The sequence below is a fragment of the Rhinoderma darwinii genome, chromosome 3 (genome assembly GCF_050947455.1).
Source record: "Rhinoderma darwinii isolate aRhiDar2 chromosome 3, aRhiDar2.hap1, whole genome shotgun sequence".
NCBI lineage: Eukaryota > Metazoa > Chordata > Amphibia > Anura > Rhinodermatidae > Rhinoderma > Rhinoderma darwinii.
Window position 1 is genome coordinate 178,297,583 of NC_134689.1, and position 22,516 is coordinate 178,320,098.

The 22,516-nt window shown below is 42.0% G+C and overlaps 1 protein-coding gene across 2 annotated transcripts in view; it reads right to left on the reverse strand.

Moving 5' to 3' along the window:
- SAMTOR (S-adenosylmethionine sensor upstream of mTORC1) overlaps positions 1-22,516 on the reverse strand; it is a 40,247-nt gene that overhangs the window by 4,925 nt on the left and 12,806 nt on the right. For both annotated transcript variants that reach the window (XM_075857093.1, XM_075857092.1), the window contains exons 2-3: positions 12,837-12,978; positions 11,810-11,962 (exon numbers count right to left, since the gene is read on the reverse strand). In XM_075857093.1, the coding sequence (XP_075713208.1) occupies positions 11,810-11,962; positions 12,837-12,978 (295 nt within the window). The remainder of the gene's footprint in view (positions 1-11,809; positions 11,963-12,836; positions 12,979-22,516) is intronic.

Consider the following 22,516-nt stretch of genomic DNA (forward strand, 5'->3'; position numbering starts at 1 on the left):
TTGATTCAGTATCTCCAAACTTCTATTTAAAAAGAGAGCTCAATGGGGGAGGGAGGGAGAGAGAGCGAGCGCCCAATGGGAGAGAGAGAGAGAATGCGTGAGAGAGAGCTCAGAGAGAGAGAGAGCTCAGAGAGAGAGAGAGAGAGCTCAGAGCGAGCTCAGAGAGAGAGAGAAAGCTCAGAGCGAGCGAGAGAGCTCAGAGAGAGAGCGAGCTCAGAGAGAGAGAGCTCAGAGAGAGAGAGCTCAGAGAGAGAGAGCCTTCAGAGAGAGAGAGAGACTTCAGAGAGAGAGAGAGAGACTTCAGAGAGAGAGAGAGCGCGAGAGAGAGAGACTTCAGAGAGAGAGAGAGAGAGAGAGAGAGACTGTAGTGGGTATCATGTTTGCATAAAATTAAACCCATTCTGAAAAACCGCAGACAAGAGAGGAGATCTGCTACTAGTCTGAACAGAGTCAGTTTCAGCTCCTCTGAACCAGACTCTTTTGAAGGGATAAATGGAACCTCAGATAGCGACAACTCCAGGAATTCTTATTCCCAAAGACACCAACCAATTACAAAGGCTAAGATTTCAAAAAACGAGGAAGGAGGGGCGGCAGGAAGCATAAATCAAAGAGATCAGGAACTAAACCGCCGCCTACGAAATCGCAGGAACCCTTATCCAGTATAAGTGTTATTAACCTCTCTTCAATTGAGCTAACTCCAGACCAAGTTAAAGTCCTTTCATTGGGCTTAAATTTCGCTCCCAATCGTACATTTGACACCTTTAACACGCTTTTGGACATTAACCGGTTTGTCAGAAACCTTACAGTAAAGAGGCATTTTTATAATCCATCATCAGTAACAACGGATAACGAAGAATCCAATCATCAAGAGCAGAATATTAATACCCATGACCATAGATCACTGTCATTTGAAGAACATAGGACTATTCAATGTCTAGAAAGTCTGGACCCCCAACTTCCTGTACGGAACATTAGTCTCTCCACGGACTGTCACAAAAAATCGGAGTTTCTACCCTCTAGCATCCAGGACCGATTCCATGGATAGGTTCCAATGGGCAATTGAGAAGGAGTTACAACAACTATCCGAGAAGTCTAAGCACTACAAAAGGGACTATAATATCTCCAAAGCTCTTAATATAGCAAAACAATCATTGAAAAATAATAATGATATTGTGATTAAAATGTCGGATAAGGGGGGTAGTATTACCGTACTAGACAGGGAAATGTATAAAAGTCAAATCTTAAAGTTGTTGGGAGACACAGATACATATAAAAAACTACCATGTAATCCAACTACTATGTTTCAAAAGAAACTTGACAAACTTATAAGTGATGGGTTAAATAGTGGTGTACTGACAAAAAAACAATCAGAATATATCACTGTACAATGCCCTACTATCCCAATCATGCACGCATTACCCAAAACACATAAAGGTATAGTTCCTCCCCCCATGCGTCCCATAGTGTCAGGGATAGGGACAGAAAAACTTTCGGAATGATTAGATTCTCTGCTACAACCTTTAGCAGTAAAAACCCCGGGCCATTTACGTGATACAAGAGATGTTTTATGCTCATTTGCAGATAAAAAGTGGAAAAAGGAATTTACATGGCTGAGCTGTGACGTGACCTCGCTCTATACAAGTATCCCTCACCATATAGCTCAAAGGGCACTAGAACATCATTTACTTAGACACAGTACCTATAGCTATGAATTACAGTCTTTCATACTTGAGGTACTGACATTTCTTATGACACATAACTTTTTTAAATTTGATGGTATTTTCTATTTGCAACTTAAAGGAGTATCAATGGGAGCTAAGTTCTGTCCCTTCTTGGCAAATCTTGTGATGGCCTGGTGGGAGGAACTCTTTATTTTCTCTAGTGTTAATCCCTTTGGCAGATCAATCAATTGGTATTCAAGATACATTGATGACCTGCTATTTATATGGGAGGGCAATGTATCGGACATTCCCAATTTCATACACTATTTGAATGATAATCAATTTAACTTCAGAGAGAGAGAGAGAGAGAGAGAGAGAGAGAGAGACACTTCAGAGAGAGAGAGAGAGAGAGAGAGAGAGAGAGAGAGAGAGAGAGACACTTCAGAGAGAGAGAGAGAGAGAGACACTTCAGAGAGAGAGAGAGAGACACTTCAGAGAGAGAGAGAGACACTTCAGAGAGAGAGACACTTCAGAGAGAGAGAGAGACACTTCAGAGAGAGAGAGAGACACTTCAGAGAGAGAGAGAGACACTTCAGAGAGAGAGCTAGAGAGAGACACACACTTCAGAGAGAGAGAGACACTTCAGAGAGAGACACTTCAGAGAGAGAGAGACACTTCAGAGAGAGTTCAAAGAGAGCGCGCTCAAAGAGAGAGAGAGCTCAAAGAGAGAGAGCTCAAAGAAAGAGAGCTCAAAGAGAGAGAGCGAGAGAGAGCTCAAAGAGAGAGAATTTTATGACTGAATCATGAAGGTCAGTATTTTACTGGCTGAAACAGCCAAAAAAAAAAAAATGTACCCAGAAAAGTTTTAAAGGGGGCTTTCCAGTTCCCAAAAAGATGATGGCCATTCCTCTAGATAGACTATCAATATCTGATCGGTCGAGGTCCGACTCCCGGCACCCGCACCAATCAGTTGTTTTGAAGAGGCTGCAGCGCTCTTCCAAGCACTGCTTCCTCTTCATTATCTTTACTGCTCACACTGTGAATTGCTGACACACTTGTAGCGGGAGTTCACAGTATTATAGCCTGAGGATAGGCCGTCAATTTTCTGGGACTGGACGACACCTTTAACTAAAACGGTTCATCAGAAATAAGTTTCTCGCAATATCATATGACTTATGTCTTGTTAACTCAGTGAAGTTTATTCCCCTTTGTCAAATCAAATCCTGGAATAAAAAAAATAAATAAAAATAAAAAACATCAAAAACTACATTGTGTAAACTGGGGCTGTGCCTGGCAGCGGATGACTTCCCTACCCGTTGACATAAACATGCATGCTTGTTTAGGCCGGATTCACACGAGCGTGTTCAGTCCGTGATATACGGTCCACAGGTCGGCCGCATGTCCCGGACTGAACACACTGCAGGGAGCCGGGCTCCTAGCATCATCGTTATCTTTGACGCTAGGAGTCCCTGCCTCTTCACGGAACTACTGTCCCATACTGAAAACATGATTACAGTACGGGACAGTTTTCCCACAGCGAGGCAGCGACTCCTAGCGTCATAGAGAACGATGACGAGAAGAGCCCAGCTCTCTGCAGTGTGCTCAGTCCGGGAAATACTGCCGACATACGGACCCGTATATCCCGGACTGAACACGCTCGTGTGAATCCGGCCTTATGGTAGAGAATTTTTCGCCATTCTGGTTTCAGCAAATAAAAGTGCATAATAAAAAGTTATACAGTTTTCGAATATACCTTCTGTATCAATTCATCACAGTTTTCAAGATCTCTGCTTGTAGTCATTCAGTAGGAACTTAATTTATTTACTCCCAGGAATAAAATCTGTCCACGGTCATTTGGTGAACACACAGGTCATCAGAAGACACAGCTTGGATACACATGCAGTACCTGTAATCAGGTCAGTACCAATGTGTCCATTTCATGACCATGGAAACATTTTATAAGTACAATATAGGTTCCTATTGAATGACAGATCTTGGAAACCAAGAGGAACTGATACAGAAAGTGTAATGGAAAATTGTATGACGTTATACAAAGAATAACATTTATCTGCTAAAACCCCTTTAAGGCAAGACTGACACATAGCACCAACACTGATGCAAAGAAAAAGTGGAGCATTCGGCCACCAATAATTGTTATATCTCATTTTTCAGAGGCTCTTAGGAAAATGAAAGCAGTTTTCACATTCGATTGGTAAGCAGCAGACTTCCCTCCCCTCCGGCTGTGAACATATAAACCTTTCCCATATCACAATTGCTGAAATGATGACTATATGGGTATGTTCACACGGCCTATTTTCAGCCGTTTTTAGGGCCGTAAACGCCCTGATTTACGGCTAAAAATACGTAGTCTAAGCACTTCCAAACATCTGCCCATTGATTTCCATGGGAAAAACTGTGTTTCGTTCCTACAGGGCGTAAAAATGTATGGAAAAACGGTGCGTAAAAAAACGCCCAGTAAAAAAGAAGAAGTGCATGTCACTTCTTGAGCCATTAGAAAAACCGCTCTAAAAACGGCCGTTTTCCCTTGAAATCAGCTCCGTATTGTACAGCCGGTTTTTGTTGTTAAGCGTGTGAACATACCCTTACTTTGTTGCACAAACAAAACTGCATTTTGGTTTAGTAATTATTATTTTATTTTTTTTGGTAGACTAATCAACGTTACTACAAAGTAATACAAGTCATGAGAAATGTAACACTTGGTGGATTCAGCGTAGAATGGACAATGACACTTTACATCCCTGCTGTGGTCGGGGTTTTTCTAGATACGATGGATAATTGAGCATCTTGTGAACGGTGGTAGAGGCTTGTGCTAGCCTTATCCATCTAGTGCCAGCACTATCTTAGTGAAGCGTGACAGGAACAGATGTCAGATTGATTTTCTGAGCTGAATATTCATAAGAATGCAGCATCTCCGTTAACTAGTAACTTGTCATTAGTCCCTGGCAAATGATTAGGCAGTTTATGGATTGATCCTACAAAATAGATGTCTACAGCATAAATAAAGTTATACTTTCATTACAGACACTATTGGAAGTAACGAAATGGTGTGAACAATAGAATCCTTTCATAAAAGATTAATAAATGCATACAGTATATTACCAGCGAACAAACCTAGTTGGAAATCATTTTACATTTACATTTCTTATTTTCCTTTCGATGAGATATGCAGCACAAACATGTAAAGGGAATCTGTCAGCAGGTTTATACGGTCCTATCTGACAGCAGCATAATGTAGTGACCGGGACCCCGATTCCAGCGCTGGGTCACTTACTTTGCAATAATCAGTAGCTCTTTCTAAAATCACAGTTTATCACATGAACTGCGGCTCCCCCCGCCACTGATCGACAGCTTTCTCATATGCACAGTTTGTCAGAAAGCGGTCAATTAAGCTTCTTTCACACAGCAGTACTTTGGCCAGTATTTTGCATCAGTATTTGGAAGCCAAACCTAGGAGTCGAACTTAAAACAGAGAAAAAAATTGTAATAAAGATTTGTACCTCCTCAGTGTTTTGGACACACTCCTGATTTAGCCTTTCAAATACGGATACAAAATACTGTCCTGAATAGGAAAGTATGCCCAAGCCTCACTGGGTTCCTCTTTATGGTCAAACAACGTCCCCATTTTCCTGTCCCTTACTATTCCTGAGAGAATACATAGACCCGGGACCTGGCGCCTTGCTCTCCTATGAGATCCAGTATGCAAATCTGACAGACTAATATCGCACACGTCTTTACACACAATACCTCAGACACCACTCCTCTCCCAATACAACGGGAAGCCCTTACATACATCTTGTGAGGACTTTCCCTCAAACCCGGCACGTGCCTTAAAAAGCAATGGCCCATAAACCTGCAAACCTGTTGCTAACCTCCGTACACTAGAAGAAGCCCATAACCACACTCTGCAAATACTGCAGCAGATCTCCTCATAGTGCGCAACGAAGTCCAACACATCATTAACCAAAAACGTATAACAAGCATTTTTTATGAGCAAATCAATAGCCAGAGCCACTTGTTCGCTTACCACTTATGTCCCTCTCATCTCCTCCTCTGCAGGGGGTGTTGTCCATGATCCTTCCTCCATCACTGGAGCTTTCTGCACCTATTACAACCTTTATAACTCACGAGGCCATTTCTCTGACATGCCTGAACCTGCACTTAGAACCAAATTATAGGAGTATATGGAGGAATCAGCTTTACAGCATCTTTACACCGATACCTCTGAAGCTTTAGAAAAGCTCTTTGCAGAGGTGACAGCAGGGGGAGTTGTCCATTTTCCTTCCTCGATCACTGGAGCTTTCCGCACCTATTACAACAACTTTTATAACTCACAAGGCCATTGCTCTGCCATGCCTGAACCTGCACTTTACCCCTCTCCTTTTTCAAACTCTCAAGATCTTGATTCCGATCGTAAGAAACATCCATCATGGTTTGGAAAATCAATGTGCTTAAGATGGACATCCTGCCTCGCTTTCTGTACTTTTTTTTTTAGACTATACTGATTGTGTTGCCTTTCTCCCTTTTCATACAGACATTATCTGCGTTTGTCCGTTTCGTTTGAAGTGGAGGTAGATCATGGATTGCTAAATTTACGCTCATAAAACCCAAGGTTAGAGGGGGAAGGGGGTGTTTAGGTTTTCCTCATCTACAGCTGTATTACTGGGCTTCGGTCTGGACTAGACTTATCCATTGGTTTCATTGTGAAAGCTGTAAAAATTTTGGGTGTCACTTAAGAGGGACCTATGCCTACGTCCCCTTCTCTCCCTCACCTGGTTATCTCCGAGATGCCGACCTAGTAATGCTGGCCTTCCTTTCTTGATCCCTCCATTACTACAAATATGGGACCCATTGATCGGGTAATGGCCTCTTTCTCACAGGCCTGGCCCCCTGACCCTGATTTTTGACAACCCAGATTTCTCACCTGAAATTGGCGTTTCAGATTTCCTAGTGTGGAGTTCGAATGATCGTGTAAACCTTTGCTATATCATGTGTGGGATCTCTCTTTTTTTTCTGGATGAATTGTGTTCTTTTCTGGGAAGAGCGTTGTCCTGGTTATCGTATGATGAACGGAGTTCCTTTGTCAGGACTCTATTTCCTTCCCTGCTACCTTCATCGATTTTGATTGTCTTTCACAAACTCCACCCCTCCTACCAGATGCATTTCTCTACTATACAAGGTCCTCCTATGTCTGTCTAGTCCGGACCTCCCATCCTTCCTAGATTACTGGGCCACTGAATTGGGCAAAGCACTTAGGACAGAGACAAGGCCTACAGTATTACACACACTCTGACGGTAGCCTATAGACATAAGGAGAAAATTTACAAGATTCTCTCCATCGTACAGATGCCCTGTTATAGTTAATGCCTCTGCTCTGGAGGTCTCCGACGTGTGCTGGCAATATCGGTCTGAAAGTGGTACAATGCTTTGCATATGGTGGGGATGCCCCCTAATACATAGTTTTTGAGACCGCATTTTTAAAGTTCATCAGGTCAGTAGGATCTCGCTTAGCAACTAACCCAAAATGGCGCTCTTATCCATCATGCCATGCTCTATTGCTAGTCTTAAGAAATCAGTTCTACGATTCTTTCTGGCGGCGGCTCGTGCTACGATTTCACGTCACTGAAGCTTTCCCTTTGTTCCCACTCTCTCTGAATGGGTCTGGAGCTGAACAGTCTATGAGGAACTTCTTGCTGAAGATGTGGTTTGTCAGGACAATTTTATTTGGATTTGGTCCTTGGGTCTGTATTTAGAGACTCAGAAGAATTATGTGCTAAACTCCAGCTATAAATAACTACAATGAATATAATATAACTACTGTGAGAGAACTAGAACGGTTCACCCCCCCCCCCTTTTTTTTCTTCTCTCTCTCGCTCCTCCTGCTCTTCTTCCTTCACGCTGTCCTTGGCTCTGGTTTTTTTCAGCCGTAAAGGCTGGATGGTACGGTCTGCCAAATTTCCCCACTGTTGGGGTTTCTTTATTGGAGCAAATTCCATGTTTTCAGTTATCAAATATGTCTGTTTGGCTGGCGTTATATTTACTGTTACTTGCTAGTACTGGAGTGTACCAGATTTGTTATTTAGCCTTTGCTGGTCATATTCCACAGCTTCTTTTTTTTTCTTGGTTAAAAATCTCTTCAATAGGCTTGATTGAACATAAATGCGCAACTGTGAATGAGGTCTTAGAGGTGGGTGAGCTCCCCCTGCCATTCATGAATATACACTCAGCTCGCACTGCAGGAAATAAACTGTGTTTTTATGAAAACTACTGATTTATTGCAAAGTAAGTGATCCATCGCTGGAATTAGGGTCTCTGTCACTACTCTGATAGGACAGAATAAACCTAGTGGCAGACTTCCTTTAACATTTTTTTTCATGCTCCGTAGCAACAGATAGACAGTAACTTTTCTTTAGTAAAGAATACACGCTGACATGTAGTTGTTACTTGCTAAAGAGCTTCTTTTGCTGAATTGACATCACTAAGGTTCTATTCACACGTGCAGGTTTTGATCAGGTTTTTTTTATGCAGTTTTTGAAGTCAAAACCATGTGTGGATCACAAAGAGAGTGAAAATTTAAAGGACAGACACTACTCTTATTTGAATCCACTCCTGGTTTTGGCTTGATTACACCTTTGCCATGGTTGTCTTTCCTTCTAGAACTACAAAAATATAAATTGTTTTTAAACCGTGCTGGGTTGGTTTGGGCAGTGCCTTACGGCGTCTGAGTCCCGTCAGTGATCCGAGGAAAGATAGGACATGTTCTATCTTTCCTCGGATCGGAGACTCAGACCATTTTTCACGGACCCGATTCACCCGCTGAAGTGAATGGGTCCGTGAAGACTATCGGGTGCCACTGGGATGCCGTAAAAAACCGGCCCGAGTGGCACAACGGTCGTGTGCAAGAGACCTTAGAATACCTAAATCAGCTTTGTGTATGCTATCTAAATAATTGTGCTTTTTAATTAACAATTGGAGCACATTCTTTATACAGTATAAGCAAACAAAAGCATATGGTATGTATTTAAAGGGAACCTGTCACCAGCATTTCACCTATTGAACTTTATTTATCCCTCACTGCCTGAAGCTATCAAAAGTTCATTGCCGTTATCCCCTCTTCTAAACTCCTCCTCCGACTGTAAATAACGGTCTGCAAACATTTTGCGCCTTTTATCGTAATAATCTGGTGTCCCTTTGTGCGCACACACCAGGAGAGGACAACAATGCACAAGTGCTGGGGGAAGACGAGGAGCTGTCCATCAAAAGTAAGGAGTCGGGGTAAACTCGGAAAGACTTTAGGAATGAAGATATCACTTTTCAAATGAAGGTATGACTCTTATGCTCATTTGCATACAGTGTGGGAACACTAAAAAACTGAATACTAAAAGGTACAGCGCCGACTAAGAAGACAATTATAGGTTATATAGAAATGATTTTTCACCCACTACCACCTGGTATTGCTGGATTAATAGGTGAAATGCTGGTGACAGGTTCCCTTTAAAACCAATTCAACCATACACGGGATGAATAACTATGTAATATTGCTGCAGTATGCCTATAGCAATATTCTGTTAAGTGACAGCAGCACACTACATGAAACGATTCCTCTGCAACAGAATGCATGAAGCATGACCTCTTGTACTACAATTTACCAATAAGGCTGGGTTTACCATGGATCGTTAGCCCACATTTACTACGACTGGATTTTTATACACCAGTCTAAGGCTACATTCACACGACAGTGAAAAAAGACAGCGAAAAACGGCCGTGTGACGAACGTTTTTTGAATGGCTGTCACACGGCCGTTTTCGGAACAATGATGTTCTATGGGTGTATTCACACGGCCGCTTTTTCAACGGCCCGTGAATATTGGCCGTCAAAAAAATAGGCCAGACGGCCCCCATAGAAGTTAATGGATCAGTTTTTAATGGCCGTCAATACATGTAACAACCGTTAAAAACGGATCTGTGACATGGTGATTCAAGAGGCAAGGGAACTATTGGTTCCCTTGCTATCGGCGGCGCAATGACGCTGAATGCCCTACACACTCACCGATGCAGCGCAGTCTTCTTCAGGTGTGGTTTAGACTAGATACCACACTTGAAGAAGACGGCGCTGCATCTGTGATTGTGTAGGGCTGTGTGGCATCAACTACAGGGGCGGGCTGTGTGGCATCATCTGCAGGGGGGCTGTGTGGCATCATCTGCAGGGGGGCTGTGTGGCATCATCTACAGGGAGGCTGTGTGGCATCTACAGGGGGTCTGTGTGGCATCATCTACAGGGGGTCTGTGTGGCATCATCTACAGGGGGTCTGTGTGTCATCATCTACAGGGGGGCTGTGTGTCATCATCTACAGGGGGGCTGTGTGGCATCATCTACAGGGGGGCTGTGTGGCATCATATACAGGGGGGCTGTGTGGCATCATATACAGGGGGGCTGTGTGGCATCATATACAGGGGGGCTGTGTGGCATCATATACAGGGGGGCTGTGTGGCATCATATACAGGGGGCTGTGTGGCATCATATACAGGGGGCTGTGTGGCATCATATACAGGGGGGCTGTGTGGCATCATATACAGGGGGGCTGTGTGGCATCATATACAGGGGGGCTGTGTGGCATCATATACAGGGGGGCTGTGTGGCATCATATACAGGGGGGCTGTGTGGCATCATATACAGGGGGCTGTGTGGCATCATATACAGGGGGCTGTGTGGCATCATATACAGGGGGCTGTGTGGCATCATATACAGGGGGGCTGTGCGGCATCATATACAGGGGGGCTGTGCGGTATCATATACAGGGGGGCTGTGCGGCATCATATACAGGGGGGCTGTGCGGCATCATATACAGGGGGGCTGTGCGGCATCATATACAGGGGGGCTGTGCGGCATCATATACAGGGGGGCTGTGCGGCATCATATACAGGGGGGCTGTGCGGCATCATATACAGGGGGGCTGTGCGGCATCATATACAGGGGGGCTGTGCGGCATCATATACAGGGGGGCTGTGCGGCATCATATACAGGGGGGCTGTGCGGCATCATATACAGGGGGGCTGTGCGGCATCATATACAGGGGGGGCTGTGCGGCATCATATACAGGGGGGGCTGTGCGGCATCATATACAGGGGGGCTGTGCGGCATCATATACAGGGGGGCTGTGCGGCATCATATACAGGGGGGCTGTGCGGCATCATATACAGGGGGGCTGTGTGGCATCATATACAGGGGGGCTGTGTGGCATCATATACAGGGGGCTGTGTGGCATCATATACAGGGGGGCTGTGTGGCATCATATACAGGGGGGCTGTGTGGCATCATATACAGGGGGGCTGTGTGGCATCATATACAGGGGGGCTGTGTGGCATCATATACAGGGGGGCTGTGTGGCATCATATACAGGGGGGCTGTGTGGCATCATATACAGGGGGGCTGTGTGGCATCATATACAGGCCGTCTCTAAATAGTGTCTAGGTGAACATGTGAGCTTCCTTTGGGTGACCAATGATAGTCATCAGTTTTTTTAATGGCTATAAAAAACGGATGCAAAATGGATGTCAAACGGCCATTAAAAACGGACAGACGGACTGGAAATGGATGAAAATTTAGAGACACACTGATGCAAAATGATCATGAAAAACTGACAGTTGATCAGTTTTTAATGGCCATTTTTTTTTCACTGTCGTGTGAATGTAGCTTTCGGAATGAAGGCAGTTAGATTGATTTGTGCCAAATTCATTAAAAGGCGCACACCTCTTAATAAATTTGCTGCATTTTAAATGGACAGTGAGGAAATTAAATCTATATTTGCTCAAAGATTTGCGCCATTTCCTCCTATTCCACATAATAAACGTGGCCTGAACTAAATCGCCTTTGGAGAACACGCCCACTCAATCATCATTCGCAAATCATACCTCTAAATGTTGCACGTGATGACTTGCGACATTTTATCGGCACACTGTTGCTATTTACGTTGCTATAGAGTGAAAAAATAAGGTCTTTCTAATTCTGGTATACCTGGAAAGCACAAGAATTCGTACCCCTCTATGCTATACTATACTGCCCTGAAATTGCAGCTGCATATCAGTTTGCCTACATTAAAAATACAATCAATACAAAAACGATATACATACTCTTGATTTGTTGCGGTGACATTTGAAACATCAAGGCCAGTGATACGTAGATGATCAGAGCAAGGAAGTTGGGGATTATTTAAGGCGGCTCTCCTTACATCTTTTTCAATTGCTTTTCTTTTGCCTCCATTGAAAAAATACTCTTGACAGACACTGCAAACAAATAAATATAAAAGTGTTAACAAATGTAATGAATTCATAGTATACAGTGATACAATAAACCTAAATTCTACAACAAAAAAAAAAAATTCAACAGAGCTCTTTTATTGAATGTTTATTTCATAAATATCTTAGACTACAATAAATAAAAATTGTAGGCTTGAATTTAGGCATGTGAATCAGAAAGTTCCAGAATTTGTTAACGTACATGACAAACAGGTACATGACAACATCACGCCATGAAGACTGGGTATAAACCAGGGCGAGCTAGGTCCATATGCCCACATCATCTCTATGGTTACTGTACATAATCGTAACATACAGAATGAAACCAGCACCATAATGAGGAAGTAAGCGCTTACCACATGACTTTATCTAACAAAACTATTTTAGGCCTTAGGAGGAATAAAGAAACTGAAGAGATATCAGACTGCCCTAATATGGCTCCATATAAAGAGGTTTATTTACAGTCAAGCCGAAGATATTTCCCATCATGAGTAATCGTGGGTTCTTTGGGAAAGTTCCAGATTTCGCAACAGGGTGCAATCCCGCTCTAAGCACTAAACAATGTTCTCCCGCATGAGGCCTTAGGCTGCACATGGAGTCCCTATGTATTACAGCTCTCTAGGCACTACATGTGTTGCTGTATGGTGTCTTCGTGAGGTATCATATTCTCCACTGCTAGCAAGGCTTCTGGGGAGAACATAATCATAATACAGCCTGCTACGGGCACTACATAACTGGTTACACAACCGTGTTCCGGAGGCTCAACTCGGACTACCAAATGATTAAAATGTAGTAACACTGAGTAAAATAAAACAATGCAAAAGCATATTCAGTACTATAGTAAAAATTATTTCTTAGTTACCCGAGGCACCATTCAATCCGGCCTTCTCCTTCACACTTCTTTGCCCAGTGATTATCTGCCAAGTTTTTCATTGCAACAGCATATTCACCAAGTATTCCTTCATCTCTGCAGTGCTCTTTCCAAATTTTATCAAAATCACCAGCTGAAACAGAACAACAAGGTGTTAGAAACTTGCTATTTACAGTCTATATGGGCTGTAAGAACAAGCAAATCCACAAAACGACTACGTTTTCTTTACCGGAAAACGAGCTGCAGTACCATATGTAAAACCCAAGAATGTACTTAGCAAATTAAATCTAGAATGCCACAGTTCTTTTTTTCCCAAGTCTTCTTTATTTTTAAGACAAGTTTCAAATACAAAAAAAACAACTGTACATATCGTATATAATGCCACAGTTCTAAATAAAGAAGAAAAAAAAAAAAAGACAGCACGTCCTATAAACTGCACTGCATTGTTTTCATATTGGCAAATCTGCCATTTGTAGTGAACTAGTGTGAACCCCTTCCCGCCGCAGCCCCTTTTGGACTTCCCGACACAGCCCCATTTTTCAAGTCTGACATGTCACTTTATGTGGTAATAACCTTAGAATGCTTTCACCTATCCAAGCAATTCTGAGACCGTTTTCTCCAAAAGTAAGGGGTAATTTTTCACCAAAATTAAGAGAGAATTTGCAAAAATTAGCATTTTTCTAAATTTGAATGTATCTGCCTGTAAAACAGATAGTAATACCACACAAAATAGTTACTAGTTTACATTTCCCATTATGTCTACTTTATGTTTGCATTGTTTTTTTAACGTCCTTTTATTTACAAGGCGTTACAAGGCTTAGAACGTTAGCAGCAATTTCTCACATTTTCAAGAACATTTCAAAAGCTTATTTCTGTAGGGTCCAGTTCAGAAGTAGCTTTGAGGGGCCTATATTTGTGGAAACCCCCATAAATCAACCCATATTAAAAACCACACCACTCATAGTAATCCAAACAGTATTTAGAACTTTTTTTTTTAACCCTTTATGTGTTTCACAGGAATAGTGGAGGTGAAATTTACAAATTATTTTTTTTTACAGAAATTCAATTTGAATCCATTTTTTGTCTGTAACACAGCAAGTGTTAACAAAAAAATCACAACTCAATATTTATTGCCCAGATTCCGCAGCTTTTAGAATATCCCACGTGGCCCTAGTGTGCCAATTTACTGATGCACCTGCCTCAGAAGCAAAGGAGTACCTACAGGATTTTGGGGCCTTCTTTTTATTAGAATATATTTTAGGAACCATGTCAGGTTAGAAGGCATCTTGTGGTGCCAAAACTAAGGAAACACCCTATTCTGAAAACTACAACCCACAATGAATTAATCTAGGAGTGTAGTGAGCATTTTGACCCCACATGTGTTTCATAGATTTTATTAGAATTGGGCAGCTAAAAGGATAAATATATTTTTTTTCCAATAAGATGAAGATCCAATAAAGGAGAAAAAGCATCCCAACATTTGTAAAGCAACTTCTCTAGAGTAGGGAAATACCCCATATGTGGGCATAAACTGCTGTTTGGGCACATGGTAGGACTCAGAGTGGAAGGATCGCCATTTGGCTTTTGGAGCGCAGATTTTGCTGGATTGGTTTCTCGGCACCATGTCGCTTTTGCAAAGCCCTTAACCCCTTCCCGCACCTTGGCGTAAATGTACGTCCAGGTGAGCAGTAACTTTGCGTACCAGGTCATGCAGTTACGTCCGCGCTTTAACAGTTAACCGCCGCACGCATGGCAAAACAGCGCAGAGGCGGTTAACTGTGCAGGGTGTCTGCCCTGCTCTCCCCGTTGCCGATCAGCGGCCCGTTGCCGCTGAAATGGGCAATTAACCCCTTCGATGCGGCGGTCGATTGTGATCGCCGCATTGAAGAGGTTTAGAGCAGATTGGCAGCCCCCCACACGTATTTGCGGGGGCTGGCGATCCTTGTCACGGCAACCGGAGGCCAGACAATGGCCTCCGGGCTGCCATGTATGGAAGCAATGACAGTTAGAACACATTAGACTACATAGGTAGTGTAATGTGTTCTAGCAGCGATTAGAGCTGCAAGTCTAAATGTCTCATAGTGGGACAAGTAAAACAATAAATAAAAATGTTTTAAAAAAAGTGTAAAAATAAAAAAGTTATAAGTAGACAAAAAATGCTTTTTTCCCCTATAAGAAGTCTTTTTTTATAGGAAAAAAATGAACACGTTAAAAAAAAATACACATATTTAGTATCACCGCGTTCGTAACGACCCCAAATATAAAACTATAATATTATTTTTCCCGCACGGTAAACACTGGTAAAAAAAATAAGTAAAAAAACAATGCTAGAATCACTATATTTTGGTCACCACTCCTCCCAAAATATACAATAAAAAGTGATCAAAAAGTCGCATGTACCCCAAAATGGTACCAATGAAAACTACAGATTGTCCCGCAACAAACAAGCCCTCAGACAGTTCTGGTGGTGAAAAAATAAAAAAGTTCTGCCTCTCAGAATATGGCGATGCAAAATGTGCAGTGTTCCAAAAGCAGATAAGATCGGGCGCCATTTATCAGTGCGACACCAGCCACATATCTGCGGATTATTATTTATTTACCCCATTATTATACCCACTTATTATGCCCTGCTGTACTCTGCCTAGCTTACATATGCCCCCACATTATAAACTGAAATACCAGCAAAACGCCAAACAGAACTATTACCAAGCAAAATCTGCGCTCCAAAAGCCACTCCCTCCCTTCCGAGCCCTACAGCGTTCCCAAACAGCAGTTTACGTCCACCGATATGGCATTGCCATACCCGGGAGAACCCGGTTAATATTTTATGAGGTATTTTTCTTCAGTGGCACAAACTGGGCACAACATATTGTGAACTAAAATGGCATATCAGTGGAACATTTTAATTTTGACTCTGCATCATCCACTGCGCATTAACCCCTTTGCGCACCACGACATAGCATGCCGTGGTGTGGAGGGTGATGTATGGAGCGGCCTCTCGCGCTGGGCCCGCGCCATACGCTGCGGGTGACAGCTGTGTATTAGAGCTGACAGCCAGGACTAACGGACAGGAACAGCGGTCGCTCTCTTACAGGAGCCTCTAAATATGACAATATACTGCAATACATTAGTATTGCAGTGTATTGTACCAGCAATCTACTGATTGCTGATAGGGGGACTAATAAAATGTGTAAAAACAAAAGTAAATTATTATTAGTGAAAAAAATCCTTTTCACATTTTCTCTAAAGGAATGTAAAAAAAAATACACAAAATTGGTTTTGCTGCGTCCGTAAAAGTCAGAACTACTACAATATACCGTTATTTAACTCGTACGGTGAACGTCGTGAAAAATAAAGAATTTAAAACTGCAAAATCGCTGTTTTTTTGGCTCTACCATAAAATGTAATAAAAAGTGCTCAAAAAGTTGTATGTACCAAAAAATGTTACCAATTACAATTACAGCTCGTCCCACAAAAAATAAGCCCTCACACCACTCTATTGACGGAAAAATAAAAAAGTTATGGCTCTTGGAAAGTGGGGAGGGAAAAATGAAAAAGAAACAAATGGTTCAGTCCGGAAAGGGTTAATTACTTTCTAATGAAAAAAACATTTATGACCACATGTGAGGTATAGCCGTACTCGGGAGAAATTGCTTTACAAATGTAGGAGTGCTTTTTCCTCCTTTATCCTTCAACATTTTAGTGCAAATAATGTTGATATTCATTTTCACGGCCTAATTCGAATAGATTTTGCAAAAGACCTGTGGGGTCTAAATGCCCACTATACCCCTAGATAGATTCCTTAAGTGGTGTAGTTTCCCAAATGGGGTCACTTTTGTGTGGTTTCCACTGTTTTGGCCTTTCAGGGGCTTTGCTAATGCAACATAGCACTCGTAAACCATTTCAGCTCAATTTGAGCTCCTTCCCTTCTAAGCCCCGCTGTGGGTCTAAACAACAGTTTAATACCACATACGGCGTATTTCCATAATCGGGAGAAATTGTTTTACAAATGTTGGGGTGCTTTTTCTCCTTTATTCCTTGTAAAAATTAAAAATGTCTAAGTTTTTTCAGAAAAAAGGTAGATTATCACCTTTACAGACTAATTCCAATGAATTCAGCTAAACAACTGTGTGTCAAAATGCTAACTTTACCCCTAGAAAAATTCCTTGAGGGGGTGTAGTTTCCAAAATGGGGTGACTTTTGGGGGGTTTCCACTATTTTGGTCCCTCCAGTGCATTGCAAACGCAACACGGCACTGAAAACTATTCCAGCAAAATCAGAAATCCAAACGGTCCTCCTTCCCTTCTGAGCCCTGCTGTGGGTCCAAACAGCAGTTTATTACCACATATGGGGTATTGCTATAATCGGGAGAAATTGCTTCACATATGTTGGGGTGTTTTTTTCTCCTTTATTCCTTGTAAAAATTAAAAATTTCAGAAAAAATGTCGATTTTCATCTTCACATACTAATTCAGATAAATTTAGCAAAGAAACTGTGGGTTAAAAATGCTAACTATACCCCTAGATAAATTCCTTGAGGGGTGTAGTTTCCAAAATAGGGTAACTTTTGGGGGTCTTTACTGTTTTGGCCCTACAAGACATCTTCAAACCTGACATGGAGCCTAAAATATATTCTAAAAAAAGGAGGCCCCAAAATCCACTAGGTGCTTCTTTGCTTCTGAGGCCTGTGTTTCAGTACATTAGCACACTAGGGCCACATGTGGGATATTTCTAAAAACTACAGAATCTGGGCAATAAATATTGAGTTGCATTTCTTGGGTAAAACCTTCTGTGGTACAGAATTTTTTTTTATTACAAATGAATTTTGCCAAAAGAAAAAAAGGAAAGTTGTAAATTTCACCTCTACTTTGCTTTAATTCCTGTGAAACGCCTAAAGGGTTAAAACACTTTCTGAATGCGGTTTTGAATACTTTGAGGGGTGCAGTTTTCAAAATGGGGTGATTTATGTGGACTTTCTAATATATAAGGCCATCAAAGCCACTTCAGAACTGAACTGGATCCTGAAAACATAGCCTTTTGAAATTTTCTTGAAAATATAAAAAAAAAAAAAAAAAAAAAAAAAAAAAAAAAATCGCTGCTAAAGTTCTAAGCCTTGTACGTCCTAGAAAAATAAAAGAATGTTCAAAAAAACGATGCAAACATAAAAGTAGACATATGGGAAATGTAAACTAGTAACTATTTTGTGTGGTATTACTATCGGTTTTACAAGCAGATACATTTAAATTTAGAAAAATGCACATTATCTCCAAATCTTGGTGTTTTCACAAATAAATATTGAATTTAAAATCGACCAAATTTTTTCACGAATATAAAGTACAATATGTCACGAGAAAACAATCTCAGAATCACTTTGATAGGTAAAAGCATTCCGAAGTTATTACCACATAAAGTGACACGTCAGATTTGAAAAATCAGCTTCGTCCTGAAGGCCAAAACAGGCTCAGTCCTGAAGCGGTTAAAGGTACAGTGGAAACTCCCCAAAAGTGACTCCATTTTGAAAATTACACCCATTGAGGAATTCATCAAGGGGTATAGTGAGCATTTTGACCCCATAGGTTTTTGCTGAATTTATTAGAATTAGGATGTGAAAATAAAAAAAAATATATATTTTTACAAGTATTATAGAAAGCATCTCAACATTTGTAAAGTAGCTGGTTGGAGAGGAGAATCAAGGACCACACATCCACAATATTAATCAATGAACATGAACAGGAGGTTCGTAGTTAACATTTTGATCAAATTGTATAAGCCCACTTGCCACTTCACGGCGACCTCCGATAAGTAGGTTCCTACTCTATTGGTTGCAGCACCACACGGTGGCGCCCGCTATCACAATAGCGCACCCACAGAGGGAGCAACCCAGAGGCCCAGCAGCACCCCTGCTACCAGACCAAGCTGCTGTGGCTCTGGGCCACGTCCCACCACAAGTGCAGCACCACAGCAACAGACACCACCATACAGAACCACAACAAGTGAACAGATGGAATGAACTCACCTTTAGATGTGCCCCCAGTGGCCAACTGAGAGCACAAGAGCAGAAACACTTATGAGGTCATTCCTTAATTAAAAACATTTGTAAAGCATTTTCTCCAGAGTACAGAAATACCCCATATGTGATCATAAACTGCTGTTTGGGCACACGGCTGGGCTCAGAAGGGAAGGAGCGCCATTTAGCTTTTTGACGGCATATTTTGCTGAATTCGTTTTTGGGCGCCATGTCACATTTGCAGAGCTTCCTGAGGTGCCAGCTCAGTAGAAATTCCCCAGATGTGACTCCATTTTCGAGACGTTACACCTCAAGGAATTCAATTAGGGGTGTAGTGAACCCTTTGACCGTAGGTGTTTTATAGATTATATTAGAATTGGGCCGTGAAAATTTAAATCTACATTTTTTTTCCAATAATATTTAGTTTTAGAGCAACATTTTTAATTTTTACAAGGAATACAGGAGAAAGTGCACCCCAAAATGTGTTATGCAATTTACCACAAGTAAGGCAATACCCCATATGTGGTTGCAAACTGCTATTTGGACACACAGCAAGACTCTAAAGGGAAGGAGCGCCATTTGGTTTTAGGAGTTGAGATTTTGCAAAGATTAGTTTTCGGACACCATGTTGCATTGAGAAGTACAGAGGATATCCCCGAAAAAAGAACCCCATTATGGAAACTATGTCCCTCTGGGAATTCATCTAGAGGTATAGTGAGCATTTAAACTGCGCAAGCGTTTTGCAAAATTAGTACACAATAGATGTTGCGGATTGAAAATTGACAATTACCCCTTAAACCTGAAAGGAATGTACCCAACTCACCTGCACATCGGGATAGCAAGTAAACCTTATGCAATGCCATCTGTACGATGTGCACGGCCAGCTTCATGTACCATGGGACACAGCTACGTGGTAAATCTGGGGTGTTGTACAAAATATCTACACTCCAATATTGCCTAATCTTTGACTTTTCAATAGCCCTATAAGCAGCACAAGGCCCTAAAGTTTCCTTGTCTCAGCTGCATCTGCGGGGTCCACCTGTGGGGTCTAGCAAATGATGATGTGTGGTTTTTACTGAAAAACTATTGGACCTAAAAAATTAGTCAGGGTCATCATTTTACATCATAGCATTTCAAGAGTCATAACGTTATTTTTCCGTTGACGGAGCTTTGTGAGGGCTTTATTTTTGTGGAACAAGCTGTAATTTTTAATGGTTCCATTTTGGGGTACATGCTATTTTTTTTAAATCACTTTTTATTACATTTTTTGGGAGACGAGGAAACCAAAAACCAGCAATTCTAAAACAGTTTTGCTTTTTTTTTATAGCGTTCACCATGCAGTATACACAACTTGTTAACTTTATACTGTGGGTCGATACGATTACAGTGATACCAATTTGATATGTTTTTTTTACATATTACTACTTTCCCACAATAAAAATACTCCTGTTTTAGTGTCACCATTTTCTGAAAACAATAACTTTTTTATTTTTCAGTTAATAAAGCTGTGGGAGGGCTTGTTTTTTTTTGCGTGACGAACTGTAGTTTTTATTGGTACATTGTTAGGGGCCTTGCAACTTTTTGATCGCTTTTTGTTTTCTTAGACAAGGTGACCAAAAAAACCATTCTGTCGTTGTTTTTTATTTTTTACGGTGTTAAACATGCTGGAAAAATAACATGATATTTTTATAGTTCAGGCCGTTACGAACGTGGCAATGCCTATAATCCCACTATCTAAAGTGGGCACTGTGGCCTTATCTATAGTGGGCACTGGTGTTTTTAGGGGGTTGGGACAAAAAACAAAACAAAACACCCTAATGAATGAAATTCATCAGTTTTTTTGTTTTTTTTAACAGCTAAGAGGTTCTTAGTAAACATTTTGATCCAATTTTATAAGCCCGCTTGCTACATCACATCGAGCTCTTTTAAGTGGGTCCCTACTCTATCAAGTGCAGTGCATGACAACCAGTGCCGCTGCAACACAGCACCTGCAGAGGGAGCAACCCAGGAGACCAACAGCACCCATGCTGCCAGTCTAAGCCACCTGGGCCACGTCCCCCCCCCCCACAGATAGAGCACCACAGCAACAAAGATCCCCACACAACACCACAAAAAAGTGAACAGATGGAAAAAGCTCACCTTAGGCCTAGTGTACACTTCAGTCTTTTTCTTCAGGGTGCTAGCAGTTTTTCTGACGGCTAGCACAATGACCCATTCATTTCAATGGGACCATGCACACTTCAGTTTTTTTGACGGTCCCGTTGCTCCGTTCCGATCCAAAGCAGAGCATGTCCTACTTTGGTCCGAGATTCCGTGACCGTGAGGCCCATGCAAGTCAATGGGGCCGTCAAAAAAACTGAAGGCACACAGAAGGCATCCGTGTGCCGTCCGTGTATGACGGAGCCGTTGCCTAGCAACGGCCGGGCGGGCAGAAGTACATTACAGATATATTACACTAAATCGGCAGCCACTTGTCTCTATCCATCACTGATAGAGAGAAGAGGCTGCTGATAAAAATAAAATAAAAAGCAGTTCATACGTACCCCGGTCGTGGTCTTGGTGACGAGTCCCTCTTCTTCCTCCAGTCCGACCTTTCTGTATGACGCGGCAGTCCATGTGGACGCTGCAGCCTGTGATTGGCTGCAGAGGCGGTCACGTGAGATGAATCGTCATCCCTGGAGGCCGGCCTTCTGACATCATCCAGACTTGCGTGACCGCCACTACAGCCACTGTGATTGGCTACAGCGGTGACATGGGATGAAACGTCATCCCAGGAGGTCGGACAGGAGGAAAATGCAGGGAGTTCTGGGTAAGTATGAACTGATTTTTTTATTTTTTATTTCATAAATTGTATTTTGCGAGCGCCGAGCATGGTCATTCTTCAGCGCTAGTAACTGTCCAGTGTGCTGAAAGAGTTACCGACGATCAGTGCAGCCCATTAACTCTTTCAGCACCCTGGACAGTGACTAGCGCTGAACAACCCTGCTCTTTCAGCACCCTGGACAGTACCATGCTCGGCGCTCGGAAACCGAAACACGGAGTGCATACGGGCGTGCACACGGAAATCACAAGGCCGCTAAAACGGGCTGACGAACACGTCAAAAACGGCTGTGAAAACGGTGATGGAAGTGTGCACGAGGCCTTAGGCTCACTATAGGTAGAAACTCTTATGCAGTCTCCTGCTATTTAAAAACACCTGTGTAAAATAGGTGGAGTGCTAGTACCAGAAATAAAAAAGAGACTATATATATCCACAAGGGGGGGGGGGGGGTGTGTGTGTGTGTGTGTGTGTGTGTGTGTGTATAAAATTGTGCCACTGTTTACTGAACGTTTTTCGTCTGCGAAATGAAACATTTTATACACAGGAACACCAATATGCGGGTGGATTTACAACAAATACATGTTTGTCATGGTCAAAAAGCATGCTGAATGATGTTATACTTTTTAATTCCATCATTGTACCAATGGATGAAACAGACACCAGGGTGATGCAGACAAAGGCATAAAACCCTCTCATGTACCACACTCCAACATAGAGTAATCTACTTTCTAATAACAGAAAGCCAACTGTTTTGTAATTGACTTATTAATCAAGTCACTGATGCATGGAGAATGACTGCCAAGCAACTAACACATGCTCGAAAGTGAAAAGCTAACAAAAAAAT